This window comes from Gavialis gangeticus, unplaced genomic scaffold (genome assembly GCF_001723915.1).
Source record: "Gavialis gangeticus isolate Ggan-Ray unplaced genomic scaffold, GavGan_comp1, whole genome shotgun sequence".
Lineage (NCBI taxonomy): Eukaryota > Metazoa > Chordata > Crocodylia > Gavialidae > Gavialis > Gavialis gangeticus.
Genome location: NW_017729031.1, coordinates 9,923,912 through 9,942,707, shown reverse-complemented (window position 1 = coordinate 9,942,707; position 18,796 = coordinate 9,923,912). Strand labels below are relative to the sequence as shown.

Sequence of the window (18,796 nt, the reverse complement as noted above, 5' to 3'; positions counted from 1 at the left end):
TTACTAACACTACATTATCAGAGGTAGATTTTTATATTTAAGTAATTTATTAATGTAAGAAATATATTATATTCCCATGAATATACTTTGTAACTAGCTGAAACTATTCTTTCATGTGTCACTTTTCTTGCAAGCTGCTTTTTCACCTCATTCTTAATATAAATAGTAATTTCCTTTGCCTGTGTTTTTTCCCCTTCTGCAAGCACGCCTTTCATATAATGATTGAGGTAAGATGCATTGATGTTTGTTCATGGTTGTTGAACTATTTGTGGACATGCAATCCATTTCTTATTGTTCCTTTGATAAGAGTTAAGTTTTTGCAGTATTTTGTAGAAGCAGTCAGTAAGCATGCTTGGATCAAAATATTAAATTATTTTTATGTTTATAGTACTCTTAAAGACTCACTGAAATCTCTCATGCTGTGGAGTTGGATGGCTATGGAGTTTGGTAATTTCACATCTAGGTCATTGGTTTGAACGTGGCTTTGGTCACTGGAGGACTCCATGTTACCATTTGAAACTTCAGTGGCTTAATTGAAAGAAACAGATTACTTCATTCCATCAAAGGGTTGTTTTTTAAATAAAATGCACTTTGTCAGTAAATTACTTGAAGATTTCCTTTGCTAGGTGCAGTTGCAACAAGTACTGGATCAAACAAGCTTTGGGATCTCCCCATGTTTTGCAGTCAGAAGTTAATTATGATTATTCTTTAGCAATCTCTTCTCTGCTCTTTGGGTATTCCTTGTCACCTATTTCCCTAAAGCAGTTCTTTAATGACCTAGTTCATTTCTGATATGAAAGTGATAACTGGAGCCTGCCCTAAGTAGGCTGAAGGAACTGTTGTATTTTCTAAATCAGGCGGCCCTTTTTAGCAGATTAGACACCATTTTAACTTTTTAAAGTTCCACAGCCTGAGACTTGTTAGACTTCACTTTGATCTTGATGCCTGTTCCCAGAATCAGCTAGGGGAAAAACATTTATGAAAGTTACCTGTCTTGATCTCTCCAACATTTGTTCTTAATCCCCTGAGCTAGATTGGATGGTGTATGTAGCTGGCCTCGGAATTAAAAATCAGAGCCAAGAGAAATAGGAACCAAATATAGAGCAAAAGCTGAAATAAAAAACAAAACAAAAAATCAGAACAAAACATCTGTATAGCCATGGTAATCTGTTTCATTATTTAGATTCGTACTAGTTCGGCTTTGTGACTTAACTGGATGACCAAAATCTAAGTGAATGCCAGTAAGTAACAGACCTACGTCTGTTTTTTATCAGATGATACATCAGCCCGTAGCAGAAGCTTTTGTTAATCGATCTCAGAGTTAGGTTATTAGACATTTCAGAACATAATGAGTGCTCAAGCTAAACACAAATTTTGGAAAGGTTGCTTCAAACTATTTGTGCTTGTGGCACACAAATGACTTGCATAGAAGTAGGGATGGTTTGGAAATCTTCTGATGTAGTGTCTGTCTTAAAAATTCCAATTTGTTGAAAATGAAATTCTTTATAAAAACTCATTGATTTTTTTTGTGAAGAAATTGTGTTTAGAAAATAATTGAAATGAAGTACTCTGCTGAAATATAATCTTTTTTCACTTTTTAAGAAATAGACTTTTTCCAAAAAAACCCACCCTTTTTTCTCAGTGTATGTTCTAAAAGGACAAATGATAAAGAAACTTTTTTAATTTTAGCAATATTAAAAGCAGTTTAGAACTTTGTAGGAAATTTTTGTTGCATTTTGAAAGGGAAATTTTGAAATTGCAGAAATTATCATGACATCATTTCCAGCTGCCTCTGTGTAAAAGTATTGCATGCACTTTATTGTGAAGGTGAACAAAAGTATTTGACCAGTGTTTTGTTGTGCAGTACATAGGCTGTGTGATTCTGTGATAGAAATAAATGTCACCGAAACTGGAGAACGTTATTTTCTGAAACTTTTTGAAGTTTGTAACATCATCATGTGATTGCATCAGCTGCTTGAGAGAGAGTCTCTCTAGTTCAGTGGTTTTCATCATCCTTTTTCTTTCAATGAATAGAAAAGTTTTGAACTTACTGTATGATAAACAGCAAATTCAGATAGTGCCTTTAAAAATACATTTAGACTTCAGAGAGGAAAGGCTATTCAGTTGTCTAAAGCAAAGTCATACATTAGTTTTGTTTCCTAGTTTGCCACAGAATTGTTCTTTTGGGCAAGTTATTAGGATCAAGACTTCAAAATCAGTGCCTGAAATTTTTCTTTTTGAGTCCACAGGAATCGTTGGGTGCTCGGTTCTCTTGAAAAGAAGGTTATTTATTTGCATATCATAGTATGAATTTGCAAGTAAATTGAAACAGTCATTGTGAAGTTTTGCCTCTTGTTCTCTGCTGTACTTCTTGCATTAGTTAGATGAGGACAACCTCTTTACAAGGATTTGTAATGTTTTTAAAGAGCTCTGAAATTGGATGCAAGACAGTGTATGACTGAAAATTATTCTTTTTGTGTAGTGATATTTTTATCAGTTTTTTTTTCTAATCAGCTTTTTTGTGTAATTTAGTTTTATTTTAAGCAGTCATTGTTTTCCTGTTTGTTGAAAGATTTTTAACATTATATGAAAAGTTAATGCAAGCGTCTTCATGTTTTTGGTATGTTTTAGGTAGTTTTAATATTTTATAGGAATCTGTATTTCTTGAAAAATGTTGCCATTTTAGTAAACCGTTGACACTGCTTATTGAGGAAGAAATCATAATTTGTAAAGAGTTCTTTACTAGATATTAAGTAGGATTACAGAATAAAGTTTCTTTAGCTAATTAGAATAAACCTGCTGATACGTGATGGTGGTTTTCTTTTTGAAGAATGAATTTGCTTAAAATAAAAAAGGATGCACTTTGACTTAGCAATGAGAAGCAAGATGAAATGAGAATAATTATCCTTTTAAGTGCTATAGAAAACAAATGAAAATGTGGTGGAAAGGGAACATTTATCATTGCCCTGATAATAGGGAATAAATTTTAAGATGTTAAATTTTTTTAACAATTTTAGTTTTAAAATCTAGTAAGCATTAAAAATGGTTATGTAAAACAACAACAAAAAATGTTTGGTAAAACTAATTTGCCTGTTTTTTTTCCTGCTTCTTTCCATAAACAGATAATATGGCAGTATCCATTTGTGAAATCAAAGTTTGTGTTTTACAAAAGATTTTAAAATAGACTTATTCTTCTATATTTTATTCTACTATCTATTTATATTATTTTCTACCATTAATATACCATACCATAATTTATATTATATTCTACCATGCTATATTATATTCCCCCATCTGTATCCTATCCAACAGATTAGTAGAAAAGGACTTAGTTATTCTACAGTCTCATTCATAAAACTTTGTTTTCAGTCAAAGGCATATGCTTACCATTAAGAATAACATGCTACATTTTAATTCAGAAAAGTAGCCTCTGTTGGAAGTGTTAGCATTTGGGTAACTCAGAGAGTAGGTTTTTATTTTTATTTATTTTTTTTTTTAATTTTGTTTTTGCAAAGATACATGCAAGCAAGTGTAATGTTTTTGTTCACAATAGGATAATCATATAATACAAGCCAGCCTTAATGTTTATTGAAAAGAAAAATGAAACCCAACACTAAAGAAACTTGCCATTGCCCAGAGAATTGAAAATATACTACATTGTATAAGCTGTGCATAGAATTAATCCATTTAATATAGTTTAAAAATTTTGGTATATGTAAATTAATTACATCTTTCTCAACGTGAGAAATTGTCCTTATTCCTTTGAGAGCTTCTCATTACATAGATCCTATATTACACATCCTTATAGTTGTACTTCATAACTTCTTTTGTATTTGAGGACTGACTGGGATTTCCTCCTTCAACAGGAGATGTTGTGACATGGGGAAATTTTTCTTCTGTAGCTTTCCGCCCTCCTCCTCACCTATCTAGTAAACGAGAAGTGGGAATGGTAGTCATCTGTGTGTAGAGTACAGCCACTAAGCCATGAAGGCTGTTGAAATTTTAGATGTTTAGCAAGAGATGCAAACCAGATCACGTGTATTTGTATGACATATATAAAAATTGATTTTTCTTTTATGTTAAATGTGTTCAGTTCACTGCTATCATGTATTAAAAGTAAAAAAAAAAAACCCCTTGATTTTCATTTTTCAGTGTTTGCTGTTCCTATTCTTTCACACCATGAATGAATTTTTATGAGAATTGATGTAGTGTTATTTGTATATTAATTCTGAGGATGTTCGACAGTTTGTTCCACTTCTGTGAGGGAGGGTCAGAATGTGATACCAAAGTCAGCCAAATAGGATACCAAAGTTACATGTGTTTCTTTCCAGTGCTGTCATTATAGATTACTTGTTTATATTTTTAATTCTGTGTACATATCTTCTTTCAGGACCCTGGGCCGCCACCACCATCACCCTTAATGGGTCTGAAGCCCCTGCAATTGCTAGAGGTCAAAGCTAGGGGAAGATTTGGTTGTGTCTGGAAAGCTCAGCTGCTAAATGAATATGTTGCTGTCAAAATATTCCCAATTCAGGTAAGTTGAGGTTCTTATCTTTTTACTTTGGAAAAAGCAAACTTTCTAGGTATATTAACAGAAACTCTTATTTCAACAAATTTTCAGTAAATATAAATACTTTAATACAGTCCCACATATAGGAAATGTTTGCAGCTGAAAAGCTGATGAGGCAAATTTTACTTTTATTGAACTAATCTAAGTGTAATTAAAAGGAAGAAATCATTCACCAGTATGCAATATGAAGGTTGTAGGCTGTAGAGTAGCAATAGTTCTAGTCCTGCAGTACTTCTTCCCAAGTAATTCAAGTACTTGAATAGTTGCATTGGAATTCCTGTACATCCTTCTGTTGGGTTAAGTAGTGATTAGCTCTTGAGCATTGATAAAATGTCCCTAAACAAAATGTATCCCAGTTTTGTCCAAGTTAAATCATAGTCGGAATGAGTGTCAATGGTTAGATTATGCTACTATCCAGAAAGTCTCTGTAAAGTGGCTGCTTATTAGTTAGGCATGTCTCAGTAAAGTGAAATATACTGCAGTAGAAGAAATGTTGAGTTCCCAGCTGCATTTACCAAGGCAGCTTTGACAGTTCTGGTTTAGAGTGGTTCAGCTGTTGAAATTTCATGTGTAGTGGAAGGATCTTAAACTGTGAGCATACTGAGCCACATTGACCTGTGTGGCAGAAATTAAAAACTTACTTTCATATCTGAGAAGAGAATTGTGTTTAGATTTTCTAATGGGCAAGCTAGAATGGGCAAGTGATGTGAATAAAACACATCACTTTCTCATTTGTTAATCCCTGTTTTTAACTATTCATTCTGAAACTTTAAATCCTGATTTAAAAGTTTATTAATGGAACAATTTAGTTTGTGTCAGTAAAATGTTCTGTTTGATAAGAATTTTTAACTGTTTATTAATCTGATGCATAGCTAAATATCATGCTAGTGGACAACATGCAAACTCTTTGCTCAGCTGACAGTGCAGCAGCCCTGACTAAAAACTCCTTGTGGTGTTCCACAGAGCATATCTAGGCAAACTGACATGGTTTAGTTTTTATTGTACTTTTAAGACTGAAACAAATCTCTACTGGAGAAAATCAGTTTTTGTGATTTAAATCAGACCTCTAAAAAAAATTAAACCTTTTTTGTATTTTTCTTGTTTGGCTAAAAATATATAGTACCTTACTGTACTTTAATGCAGTGTCTTTTAGAAGAAGATGAACTGTCAGTTTAGTATTAGTATTCAGTATGTACCTTTAGGAATTGTTAGAAATGTAAAGGTAACGTGCCAAACAAGATTTCAATCCTGTACTGCAGAAGGTCAGTTAATTTTGTGCAGTGAATTACAGAAATAAACTTCTGATATGTAGAGGAAATTACTTTTGGTCAGGATCATCAGAGTGTTAATTTAATATTTGTATTTGATTAAGGACAAACAGTCATGGCAAAATGAATATGAAATTTACAGTTTGCCTGGTATGAAGCATGAGAATATTTTGCAGTTTATTGGTGCAGAGAAACGAGGCACCAGCATTGATGTAGATCTTTGGTTAATTACAGCATTTCATGAAAAGGTACGTTTTAGTTTTTACAATAATATTCCTTTTTTTATCTATTGGTTTTATTATAATGTTTCTGTAGCCTATGAACAACTCTGTCAATTTGAACTTGAGCTAATTAACAAAATGAAATAAAGGTAGTTTCAGTCATCCTAACCCTTGTGGCAGTTTTTCTGACTTCAGAGGCAGTGTCCAGCTTTACCTGGAGGCCTCAGGGAGCTACAGCCCTGCCACTTCTGCAGCCGGGAGCCTGGCCAGCAGCTGGAGTGTGGCTCCGGCCAGCCAGGCTCTGGTTTTGGGCCGCGTGTGCTGCTGCCACATGCACCGCTCTGCTCTTTTTTGGTGTAGGTTTTTCTTGACCCCAGGGTCAACCCCCTACCCCACAGTGCTGCAAGATAGCAGCGTGGGGCACACATACATGTGTGGGATGTGGTGCCGCAGTCGGGTCTGTGGCCACGTGCCACTTATCCGCCAACGTCTGAATGTGGCCACAGTCAGTCAGAAAAGTGATTATTATTCCAGCTTTGTCAAACAGGCCAGAAACTTGCTTTACTGGGTGACTCGGGCTGCATTCAGACAGGCACAGATGAGCAGTACGTGGTGCCACAGACCCATCTGCAGCACCACATCCCACACGTGTAGGCGTGCCCCATCTAAAACTAAAATAGATTACTGTATGTTACTCTATACATTACATTATAATGTGAAGTTACTGTGGAAAACAGCAAAAATAAGTTATTGCAACTTTTTGCTCTTAGATCGTGGGCATTTTGAAGGGAGCAAATCTTCAACATTTTAACCAATACCCCTCAGTTGTATTGAGTCTCAGAGATTTTTTTTTTGCTGCTACAGGCCATTGATTCTCTTGCAGATAAAAATATGTACAATAATAAACTTTTCAAGAGCGTAGCTAAGGGCAAGATCTGGCCTGTGGAGCGATTTGATTTGGTCTACAGACATGGGACTGTGACAGCAGTCGTTCCCTGGTGTCACAGGGAAAAGTCGCAGCAGCAGCTGGGTCCTAGTGCCTGCCACTTCCCTGTCTGTGACCCATATTGGGTCAAGCTAGCTTTCAGCTTTAAATGTTGCCAGCTGCTAGTTAACAGCACTTACTAGTATAGATTCTGCCCAGACTAAATTTCTATTTGGTATTTTCTCTTTTTAACATTTTTTCAATGTTCATTTTTCTGCAAAATCATTTTATGAATTTTTCCTATTCCTGCGTGTTTGCAATGAATAACTGAATTAAGAAAAAGAAAAATGTGGCTATCACCTTAATATCTTAATGCTTCTTTCAGCAGTTTCCTCTCTCCCTATCCTTTCCTCTCTTTCCTTGTTCTTGGCATTTGAATAACTCTGTGTTTAGTACCCCTGCTCTCTGCAAGTCCACTTACAGATTCTGACAAAGTTGGCTGTTGCCTATGAACGTGTATGTCTTTTGGAAAGTGTTTAGTATCTCTGGTGCCATTCTGCCCTGCCTTTTGCTGTAATTTCTTTCAGAAATTGTGTTGGAGATGAACCCATGAAGTTCCTTTTGATTCTTTTTTTGTGTGCCTAGAACATAAATCTGATACTCTGTTGAAAGCAAAAAAATTTGCAGCATTTTTATGCTATGGTAATTTTTGTTATGTGGGGGTTTTTTTAATTCTCTATTTTGACTGGCTATTTAAAGTTTTTTGTTTTTTTTTTTTAAGTATCTACCATAAATTATTTTTCTAAACACCTGTGGGTCGTTCGGGTACTAACTGGGTGCATCTAAGCAAGCTATGAATGCAGCTCAAAAAACTGGAGCGTCTTCATCTGCGTCCAGGATCGCAGTAGTCCGGGGTGGAGCAGTGGAGGGGCTGGCTGGGGCACGAGAGTGCTGAAACTGCGGAGCTGTGCGACTGACCTCCCCTCCGCCAGCCTGCTGCCTCAAACTGCTACAGCCCCATTCCCATCCACACTTTGCATTCCTGTGCACTAAATTACTTTGCCATAAGTATCTTGTGGTGAAGTTAATTTACTGAGCCCTAATACTGGTGCATGTGTAAACAGTGATGCTTTACTGAGGAGCTAATTAGCTAACTCCGCAGTACAGTGCATGTGTAGATGCACCCACTGTGTAATTATGTATGCTCTTTCTGAAACATGTTGGTCTTAACCGCTCTCCTAATTATAAATTGTCTGGAATAGTTTATGGGCAGATCAGAATAAGTTTTACTTTTTAAATAATTTTCTCCCCTCTGCTTTACAGGGTTCATTAACTGACTTTCTGAAGGCTAACTTAGTTTCTTGGAATGAACTGTGTCATATTGCTCAAACTATGGCTAGAGGTTTGGCTTATCTCCATGAGGATATACCAGGTCTAAAAGATGGACATAAACCTGCCATATCTCATAGGTATTCTGTAGTTCAGATATTGTTGCATTAAGTTTGTATTAAGCTTAAGCTAGAGGTATCATATAGGCACCTTACTCTAATAGTTTATTGGGTAAAAATACTAAAATGAGATTATTAATAAACAAATAAAATGCAGCTTTGCATGTATGAGGAAAATCTGTTTATACATTTTTTTAATATTAAAATACAGCTTTAAAATGTCAGATTAATATGCATGATATTTTGTGAATGTCTATAGCAGTAATTCTCAACTATGGTACCAGGAAAATCCTTATAAGGGTTTCTCAGGGTGCAACTCCATATTAGCACTGTTGGATATAAAACATGATTCACAAGATAAACCCAGCGATTTCAGACAGGATCCATAATGCCTAAAACATTCTGAATTGTTGTAGTCTGAGTTCTTTGCAACAGAAGATTTGTTCTGTTATTTTTCCAGTCAAAAACCCAAGTAAAATTTAAGATGCAACATTTTCCAAAGGCTGCCTTCAGTCTAGCAAAGTTGAGAACCACTGGTTTATAGGCCAGTAAAGGGCATATGTAGGTGCTAAAAGCAGATGTCTCAGTGCACAATCAGATCTCTATTCCATTTGAATTTGCTTTAGTATCTACTTGGATCACACAGACACCCCCCCCACCCCCCCAAAGCAAGTAGCTAGGCTGCTTTCTGTACCAGAGAAATTCAGTATGAGTTTTGTCGTTTGACACGCTTGCACTCCTCAGTTGCTGACCTTGCATGGAGTCTTTTTTGACGTCACCACAACTGCTCTCATAGAATCATAGAAAATGAGGGTTGGAAGGGACCTCAGGAGGTCATCTAGTTCAACCCCAGCTCAAAGCAGGACCATCCCCACAAAAGCTTTGTTTACCCAGCTCCTGTTTGAAAACCTCCAAGGATGGAGCTTTCACAATCTCTCTGGGTAACCTGTTCCAGTGTTTTACTATCTTCCTAGTGAGAAAATTCTTCCTAATATCTAACATAAACTTCCCTTGCTGAGATGGCTGCTCCTTGTTCTGTCATCTGCCGCCCCTGAGAACAGTCTATAGCTCCATCCCCTGCCAAGTTAGACAGCCACTTAAATTTTTTGTTGGGTTGAGAAATACTGGAGAACTTTTTTTGCTTTTCAAAAATGAAATAAATATTTAAATAGTTTCCATTTTGAAAAAGGAAATACTAAGTGTCGAGTCTATTATGGTGGTGTTGAAAAACAGAAGAGTAAGGAAGAGGTGACTTACCGATAACATAGCTCAGTTTTGATGGGGAGAAATCTGTTTTTTAATCTTCCATGGTTTTTAATCATTCCTGAAAAAAACAATGAAAATATACTTGAAGGTAGTGGTGGAGGTTTTACTCCCACGTGCACAAACTTCAGTCTCATTTAGTCACTAATTTTGTTTACTAGTTTAATAAAGTCTTGCCTTTATAAAATTAAGCGGTTTAGTTTACTGACTTTTTTTTTATCTTCCATTTTAATGTATACAAATTCAGCTCATGATAAGTACTCATACCCAAAACTACCTTTATAGCACAATCCCAACACTATCCCCGTAGAACATATTTCACCATCTTTGAAGCGTTTGCAGTTTAAAAATCAGTTATAATTTAGCAAATGACTACTGATCACATTATTTTGTGTTCTGCTTATTCTGTCATATATGGAGACCATTTTTACTTTTTAGACTGAAAGACAAGAAATTGAACGTTAGGACTTATACTGTATTTAGCTCAATTTATACCACTTAAATGTATTAGAACAGCATGAATTAAGGATGGGTGGCTGTATTTTGTATCTTTTAGCTTTTGTTGTCACTCCTTTGATGCTGTTTAAATATACTTTTAAACCATGAATTTCAGAGTGTTTTTAGAGTATGAGTCTATAAAGTCCTTTGTTTTGTTAACTTTTTTCTCAAACCTTTTTGATGTTGGATTGAGTAATCATTCTCTTTTTTTCTCTCTCTCCCCCTCTCTCACTTCCCTTAATTTAAAAGGGACATCAAAAGCAAAAATGTTCTTTTGAAAAATAATCTTACAGCTTGCATTGCTGATTTCGGTCTAGCTTTAAAGTTTGAGGCTGGAAAGTCCGCAGGTGACACGCACGGACAGGTAAGGATCTAGACGGGACTGATTTTACACAAAATAAAATAATTACTCAGTATAAATATGTTTTTATGTATGCCTTTATTTGTGAGAACCCACATAATCCATTTTATTTGTGACCTGTGAGAGAGAGCATTTCTTGCTCATGTCCTAAAGGCTAAATGCAATGTATTTCGTTTCATAATGACTAACACCAGACATACAGTTCTCTGGAACAAATTACTCGGAAAAGTTATAGAATTGTGATTCTTTCCAGGCGATGAGTGCTCTTAACTTCATGTTGTTTAGATGAGTTAGATCACTGGGAGCCAATCTTTTTGGCAGGTGTGCCACAAATTAGGCTCCCCCCACTTCATGTGCCACTCTGATCCCCTTCCTCTGCTTAATCTGCTGTTCTGCTTTCTGTTCCCTGCCTGATCATCCCTGCTCTGCTTCCTGATTTATTCTGTGTGCTCCCTACCCAATTTGCTGCTTTGTATTCTGCTTCCTGCCTTATCTGCTGCTGTGCTGCTCATCCCCTCCCCAGCATGCTGCGTGCTACACACAGGTTGCCCATGCCATCTGTGGCACCTGTACTGAAGGTCTGCCATGCTTTAGATAGATAACTAAAAGTAGTTTTACCCTTCCATAACTTTTTCTGAGAGTGTTCTGAAATGAATAGTCCTGTTATCAGCAGCCTGTTTCTAAGCTCCTGACATAAATTTTTCTGCAAACTTCATCAATCATTTACTTGCAGTAAAAAGGACCTTTATATTTAAATACAGCATAGTTTTTAAGTTGCAAGTTATATTAAAGGAGAAATGGCCTTTCAGTAATTAAATATTGCTTGGTTTTAGGCACATATTAACAGGTTATTCTTGAAGTACAAAATCCAGATTTACACTGGGGCCCATACTAGGTATTAGAGCTACATATGCAAAATAGTAAAGACTTAAGTATGGCTTTGAGACTGGTACTGAGGTCCTGATCCAGCTCAGGGTCAGTCCATAGGTATAATCTAATGCACTAGGTGTCACTGTACTCCGTGTGATCTGGCCCACAGGCCATGGGGCTCCCTGTAGCTCTAGAAATTTGGCAGCAGGAGTGTGGCGGCAGTATTAATTGCCATGGCTCTGGGAGCAGTTAACACTACTGCTGCTCCCCTGCCACCAAATCCCTGGACCCGTGGGGAGCTCCATGGGCTAGAGCTTGAGCACCCCTGGACTACAGGGATAGCTGAGGCCATGCAGCATCTTGCTAGATTGCCTCTTCAGTGAGGGACATCTGTGATTTTATTTTTTTTAAGTTTGAAACAATATTGTCCTTGTCCAAACAGACTGATCCTGCCTCAGGCAGGGGGTTGTACTAGAGACCTCTGGTGGTCCCTTCCAGTCCCAGTTTTCTACGATTCAGTTTTTGGTCCAAAAGAAACGAGAGTTACTTCAATAACTCTTTTCTTCCTTTTTTTAAGGTTGGCACACGGCGGTATATGGCTCCTGAGGTATTAGAAGGTGCTATAAACTTCCAAAGGGATGCTTTTTTGAGAATAGATATGTATGCCATGGGACTAGTCCTTTGGGAATTGGCATCACGATGTACTGCATCAGATGGTAAGCCAAATGTGTGATTTCAAAACAAATATAACTTGAACCTTTATACACATTAAAGCAGTAAATTGGCAGTTTTTAATCTGTGCGTTCACGTATGTCCCTAAAACAGTTGTTCTCAACCTTTTTACATTCTCAGCACCCCTAGGAAAATACTAGCTCTTAGCTTTCACTCATTTCTTGACTATGGAAAAATACAAGAACAATTCTGTTGCAAAGACCTCAGACCACAACAGGTCAGAATGTTTTTGATACCCTGGATTCCTGTCTGAAATTTCTGAACTTACCTTAAGAAGCATGTGTAGGTGTTTGCATACCTAACAGTGCTAATATTGTGTGGGACACTGATACCCATAAAAGGATCTCTTGGGCAATGGCTGAGAATCTCACTGCCCTAAAGGGCACCATGTCTTTCTTCTGGGAAAAAAAATAAATTGGTAAAAGACAATATGGTATCTGACAAAACTGCAATTATACTCTGAAGCTTTAATCAAAGCTAGGGTGTTGCAAGCAAGATTAGGCAAAACATTTTCAGCCTAATTTTTTTGAAAATGCACATTTGTCAAAATGAATTTTGTGGGAAAAGATGAACAAAATGTCTTGATAATTTCTCACGACACTTTTAAATAAAAACCTGTTTCTTTGTTTGCTTTGCAATTTAAATTAATTATAGTGTTAAAATAATTAAGAACTAAATTAAATGTTGTTATCCTGAACTTTTAATTTTTGGCGTGCAGGGATTTTTTTTTTTGTTTTCATTGTGTTTGTTTTGTTTTTTCAGTGGAGATGTTATATCTTGAGTTGTACTAGGAACATATTTTGACATCCCAAGTTTTTGTCAGAAAAGAAGGCTTAATATGTGCCCTTCCGTATTATGCCTTTAAACTGTGAACCCTCTTGAACTCCTTTTCTCTTAGTGCTGCTTCCCAGGGGATTTTCTTTACTAAGGGCCAGACCCTGTTCCCCCTATTGGGTGTTTAAGTGGAATTAGGTGCCCAAGTTCAATTCTATTCCACCCTGTTGAAGCCCTAAAAATTCAGTAAAGAATCTACTTTTGTAATGCACTGTCATCATATCCCTTCCACTGTTGCCCATCTTTCCTTTCCTAATAAACTCTGTTTCATGAATATTTTATTCAGGTTCTGACTTCACATTGTCAGATAGTTTCTCTCTTGATCAGAATTAAAGCAAGAAGAGCCTGTCCTCTACTTCCTTCTTATTAGTCAAAAAGTTGCCCCTAGTTCATTCCACAATTTTTGGACAGGCTATCTTTTTTTTCTGTATTCTTGTTCCAACAAATATGTCTAGATCAGTAGTCTGCTGTCATCCTCAAGTCACGTACTGTGGTCGATTCTGTTAATTGATCAAGACCCCTCATTGTTGGTTTTGTGGTCTACAGTTAAATCACTATTATGATATTACACTTATTCTTCACTCCTTTATCTGCTCACTGCTCTCCATCCCTTCTTTTTGGAGTCCTGAGCTAGAGAGCCGGCTTCAAATTATGAAAGAACAGAGGTAGGGTTATAAAGACCCTAACATGTATGCCTTCGTATAGGAGCATATAGAGGCTCAGAGTATATGAGCTATCTTTGTGGGCACTAAGCAAAGGAATCTTATCTTGTATACATGAAGCACATGGGCATGTGGAAGCTAAAGAGTTGTGATTATTGGAAGTAACCATTTAATTCTGTAGCTTCTCAACTCAAGTTTCTGTCTCACAACACTGAGCCACTTAGTTTCAGAATGAGCTTTTCCTGGCAGTAGAAAATAAATTGCTAGGTAGTACACTGTCGTACGTTAAATTAACGTGCTACCAATTGTCAGAAAAACAAAACTGTTTTTATTTAACATAACATTTATCTTTTTTTAAATACAGGACCAGTGGATGAGTACATGTTGCCATTTGAAGAGGAAATTGGCCAGCATCCATCCCTTGAAGATATGCAAGAAGTGGTAGTTCATAAGAAGAAGAGGCCTATTTTAAGAGAGTGCTGGCAGAAACATGCTGTAAGTAATGAAGTCAGCAAGTTTGCAGAGTCCTGTTGTGTTCTGATCTTTATGGACATTTTTCTTTACCTTCTAGATAGTATCTCTTGACGTTTAGCTATAACGGTAAAAGCTACCAGATTTTATTTTTTAAAATACCAGCTCTCATGCTAAGGCACTCCAAAGGTGCTTATCACTTCACCCACCAATGAAGTTAATATTAAACAGTTCTGGAACAGTAAAAGTTTGAGAATGTAAGAAGGAATTGAAAACAGTGTCACTTAATGGGCAGTGTTAGGCAATGTTAACTATAGGCCTAGCTAGTATATTTTAATATAATACATATACTATTACATTTTTCCTTAGGGAATGGCAATGCTCTGTGAAACGATAGAGGAATGTTGGGATCATGATGCAGAAGCCAGGTTGTCGGCTGGTTGCGTAGAAGAACGAATTATTCAGATGCAAAAACTAACTAATATTATAACAACAGAAGACATTGTGACTGTGGTCACCATGGTGACAAACGTTGACTTTCCTCCCAAAGAATCCAGTCTATGATAGTTGCACTGGTCATGTATCCGACCAACAGGACTCTGAACTGGAGCTGCTAACGCTATTGAGACTGCTGATATTATTATTATTTTCAGTGTGAAATGAGGAACAGTAAGTCTTTTTGGAATGTCATTGAGGAGTCTTTGCATTTTCAACCGTGGATCCATGAGACTTACTGCATTCCCTGCATATGCCTGAAGGACATGTGACTAAGAAGTGGTAAAATGTTATTAAGGAACATAAATGAAGAATATGGACCTATCTTGGCTAATCAAGTGTTTTAAAAACTGACATCAGATTTCTTAGTATCTGTCAGAAGAGACTAATTCCTTAAATGAACTACTGCTATTTTTTTTTAAATCAAACATTTCATTTCAGATTTAAAAAGGGTAACATGTTTTTATTGCATTTGCTGTTGTTTATAAAAATGACTATTGTAATGCCAATATGACACAGCTTGTGAATGTTTAGTGTGCTGCTGTTCTCTGTACATAAACAAAAAGTAATCAAGTGGGATATAGCAAAGAGGCTTCCAAGTATTACTTTAACCTCCCTCAACAAGGTATACCTCAGTTCCAACTCTGCTAAATTATGAGATTGACAACACTAACAAAATTTGAATAATAAATTGATCCATGTTTTGTAAATGATGTATTACAAATTCACTGTGTTATTTAAAAAAAAGGGTAAGCTATGCTTCATGCCAACAGTAAATGGCCATTCCTAAAGCAGTGTTTTAGCCTTTTCTTGTGCTAGCTTGTTGTGTATAAAAAGTGCTGGTTTTGAAACAAAAAAAAAAAACTTTCTTCCTGTTTTTAGTTTAAAGTTTTTATCTTACCTCCAGTTCCCAAAATATTGCATACGTTTATTTAACTAAATACTATTTAGGTTTGCTGTGTCAGGATTATTTGAAAATTTAAGCATGACTTTTTTAATTTTGTGAGCTGTGACACTGGAAAGCTCTTAATTATTCTTTTTAAAGAAGGCTTGTTTTCCTATTTATGTATGTTAAGGTCTGCTTGGTGTATTTTTCTGTTTCACTCAACAGTATGCAGTGCAGTGCGTTCTGTATCACTGTTTCAAGATCACCTCAGGAAGCTTTATTACCCAGAATTCCTCACTCTGCTTTGAGATTTGCAACTTCACTACACTTAAGCTTGGTGCCATCTTGTCAGAGTAATATCTGATGTTTCTGATGCGTACAATCACGTTGAAAAGCATAGCCACAGATTTCAGATATAACTGTTTAAAATAATTCAGGGATAACTTAGTTATGGTTAACTTAAAATATGCAATGATTATTTAGAGGTAACTAATGCAAACTTAGGTAGCACAGTCTAGCAAAAAACAAAACCTAAAATTATTTTCACAACTGACTCCGTTATTTTAGGGTTTAGGAGGTCATGCCTTATTTTTAACATTAAAAAAAAAATTGATGGTAGGTAGATGCCAAAGTGCTTTTCATACTTAATATTACACTACATTTATTTGATCCTTCACATCCTATACAGTCCAAGATGAAGTTTTACTTTCTAAAACACTCTATAGAGTACTGAACCAACAACAGCCAGTATTATGCTATGAATTTTGTCAGGTGTGTTTCTTCTTGTTCTAAATCATGCATTACATTTCTTTAAGGAAGCTTTTAATGTCTCAATCAGGAGCTCATTGTGAATATTATCTTTAAACAGTTATTTATAAAACCACAGAATACACTCAGTTCTACCTATATATGCACATGACCTCTGGGAACAATAAAAGAAGTTATGTATCAACAAGACCTAAGCAGACTAAGCAGGGAGGGGAAGGAGGGTAATGATAATGTTGTTCTTGTGTAACATACTACCCACTACTGTTTTGCTTGCTCTTCGTCACTATTAGGCCTAAGTTTTCACAGTAGCCAGAACCCTTGTTCTTTTGGGGTATTGGTACTGTTGGGTGCAACTTGCTCATTTTGTTTATTAAACAAACTACTTCTGCGCCCATTTTCTTGATTTGGAATTTCATTTTGCTTCCATTTTTGATGCAAGGATACAATATTTTAAACGCACAGCAAGATGTAATCATGGCTTAAGAGATCTGAACAAATACAGTCCATATTTTACAACAAACTTTGTACTCTTCTTCCAAGTTTAAACTCCTTCATTAGCAAAAGTAGAAGGAACAGCCTAATGATGTAAGGGCCAGCTCAGTTATTCAGGATTTAATGCAAAAATAATGCCTTGTTAATGACCTCTGTCATATATGGATGGGCCTTGTATCATCCCTGCATGATCCTTCTTTAACTTCTGCTGATATGGGTCCTAGTAGCCAAGCTGTTTGGGAGCTCCTTTGGTGTTGCTAGTGCACTTCATGTTTGCAAGTGATGTAGGGAAGTCGCGAAGCCTGTCATCAGACAAATTTAATGGGATAATATTTATCTTTATATTTTAAAACTCTGCTTTTAGAAATCCCCACAAGTTTGAATGTTGTACTTGTAGTTTTCTGATTTTTAACAACATAGTACAGTATCACTGTGAAAAGGGTGTTCATAGTAACAATGCTTTTATAATTGGTAAATAACTGAAATTTGGTGAGCTGTTCTGATACATAAGACGACTTCTGTTTTGCAGGGCATTTTAACATATGTATTTTTTTTTTTACTTACAGTACAGTAAATGTAGAAGACGTGCAAGTTAACATAATGCTTGAGCCAGATTTATGAATGAGGACAGGAATAAATAAGATTTAAGCTGGTGAAAATATTTTGGCATTACTTACTAGCAGATGTAGTGACTGTTGTCACTTTATGTACTTTATTCATACAGCATGTATGGTGGTGTATATGTACATGTGTGGTCAGCTCCAATGGTTCACCTTGTATTTTTGGCTTGTGAAGAAAAGCCAGTCCTATGGCTCTAACTTTCAACTGTTTTTGGCTTGCCTCTGTCTACTTAGATGATTGCTGTATAACTGCCACAGGACTGATGGATTAGCCAGTTTTTGGCTTTACTGAAAGTCCAAGCCCTGCATTATTTTTTACTTTGTTAGATGCTAGGAAATTTTTATATCACACAATGCATGACTACTCTTTGTACACTTATTACTACATGTACCTTAGCATTTCAGAGCAGAGACCGTGCCTCAATTGTTGGAGTTATTGAACTAGCACTGTCATTCATGGTGGTATTTTGGAAACTACAAATCAAGATTAAGAATCACTACTTTGTATCTTCTGTTTGAGACAGTGAAATCCATGTAAATGTGACTTTAAAATCCAATCTCGGTATGCCAACTAAAATGTAACCAGATAAACTAGTAATGAATTTCATGTTCATGCTAGGGTTCAACAGAATAAATTGCTAAGTATAGTTTACCACATGGGGTTATCAGTTTGACTGCTTTTTTCCAGTTTCTCTTTTTAACCTTTTTAATGCATTTATCTTTATTAGGAACACTTGGTACAAAGTACAGAAAGCTATATACAGTTTTATGGGCAAAATGATACAAGTAGCATCCTTGATGGAACATCATTTACCTCAGATATTCAACCAGCAGTACGGTTTTTTTTTTTTTTATGCAGTCTCGGTCCATATACTATTCGTTACCTCTCAAGGTATTGGTAAGCAATTATTTTAGCTTTACTCTTTGTATCTGTCAGTGTTTTGGGCACAGGTTGTTGTACTACTGTCAAACTGTACTTGCTCTTTTTCTGCAAGTAACGAAAACAAACCCCCCTGCCCTGAATAAAAGTGATTGTTAAATATTGTACAAATAAAAGTGTATGCTCTTTCTGCCCCCACTGCCCCAAAAAGTTAAATAAAAATTAAGTGACTACTATGACTTGCATATGCCTTTTTTCAAATGTTCCTGTTTTCTCTAGGAGAGAGGAAATTAGCATTGTTATTCCTTGTATGATACTTCAGCATCAGATCTTGCTGTTTGAAGCAGGTGAGGAAGGGGAAGAACAGTTGCCCCAACCTGCACTTATATAAGATTTACAGCACTAAGATAGTGGTTGGGCAAAGGCAAATTTTTAACTTGTTTATCGCGTTCGTCACACTGATCTTAATTGTTCCTCTGGTATTACTTACCATCTTTTCCTGACAGTAAGAAACAAAGAAGATTCACTTCAC

General features: G+C 36.1%; 1 protein-coding gene across 1 annotated transcript in view; it reads left to right on the top strand.

Annotated features, from left to right (window-relative positions):
• The window catches only part of ACVR2A (activin A receptor type 2A), a 90,970-nt gene extending 72,470 nt beyond the window's left edge, over positions 1 to 18,500 (top strand). Inside the window, exons 5-11 of the mRNA XM_019522449.1 lie at positions 4,391 to 4,534; positions 5,943 to 6,086; positions 8,308 to 8,453; positions 10,443 to 10,557; positions 12,002 to 12,140; positions 14,017 to 14,147; positions 14,493 to 18,500. Coding sequence (XP_019377994.1) covers positions 4,391 to 4,534; positions 5,943 to 6,086; positions 8,308 to 8,453; positions 10,443 to 10,557; positions 12,002 to 12,140; positions 14,017 to 14,147; positions 14,493 to 14,687 — 1,014 coding nt within the window. The 3' untranslated portion in view covers positions 14,688 to 18,500. The remainder of the gene's footprint in view (positions 1 to 4,390; positions 4,535 to 5,942; positions 6,087 to 8,307; positions 8,454 to 10,442; positions 10,558 to 12,001; positions 12,141 to 14,016; positions 14,148 to 14,492) is intronic.
• The last annotated feature ends 296 nt before the right edge of the window (positions 18,501 to 18,796 follow it).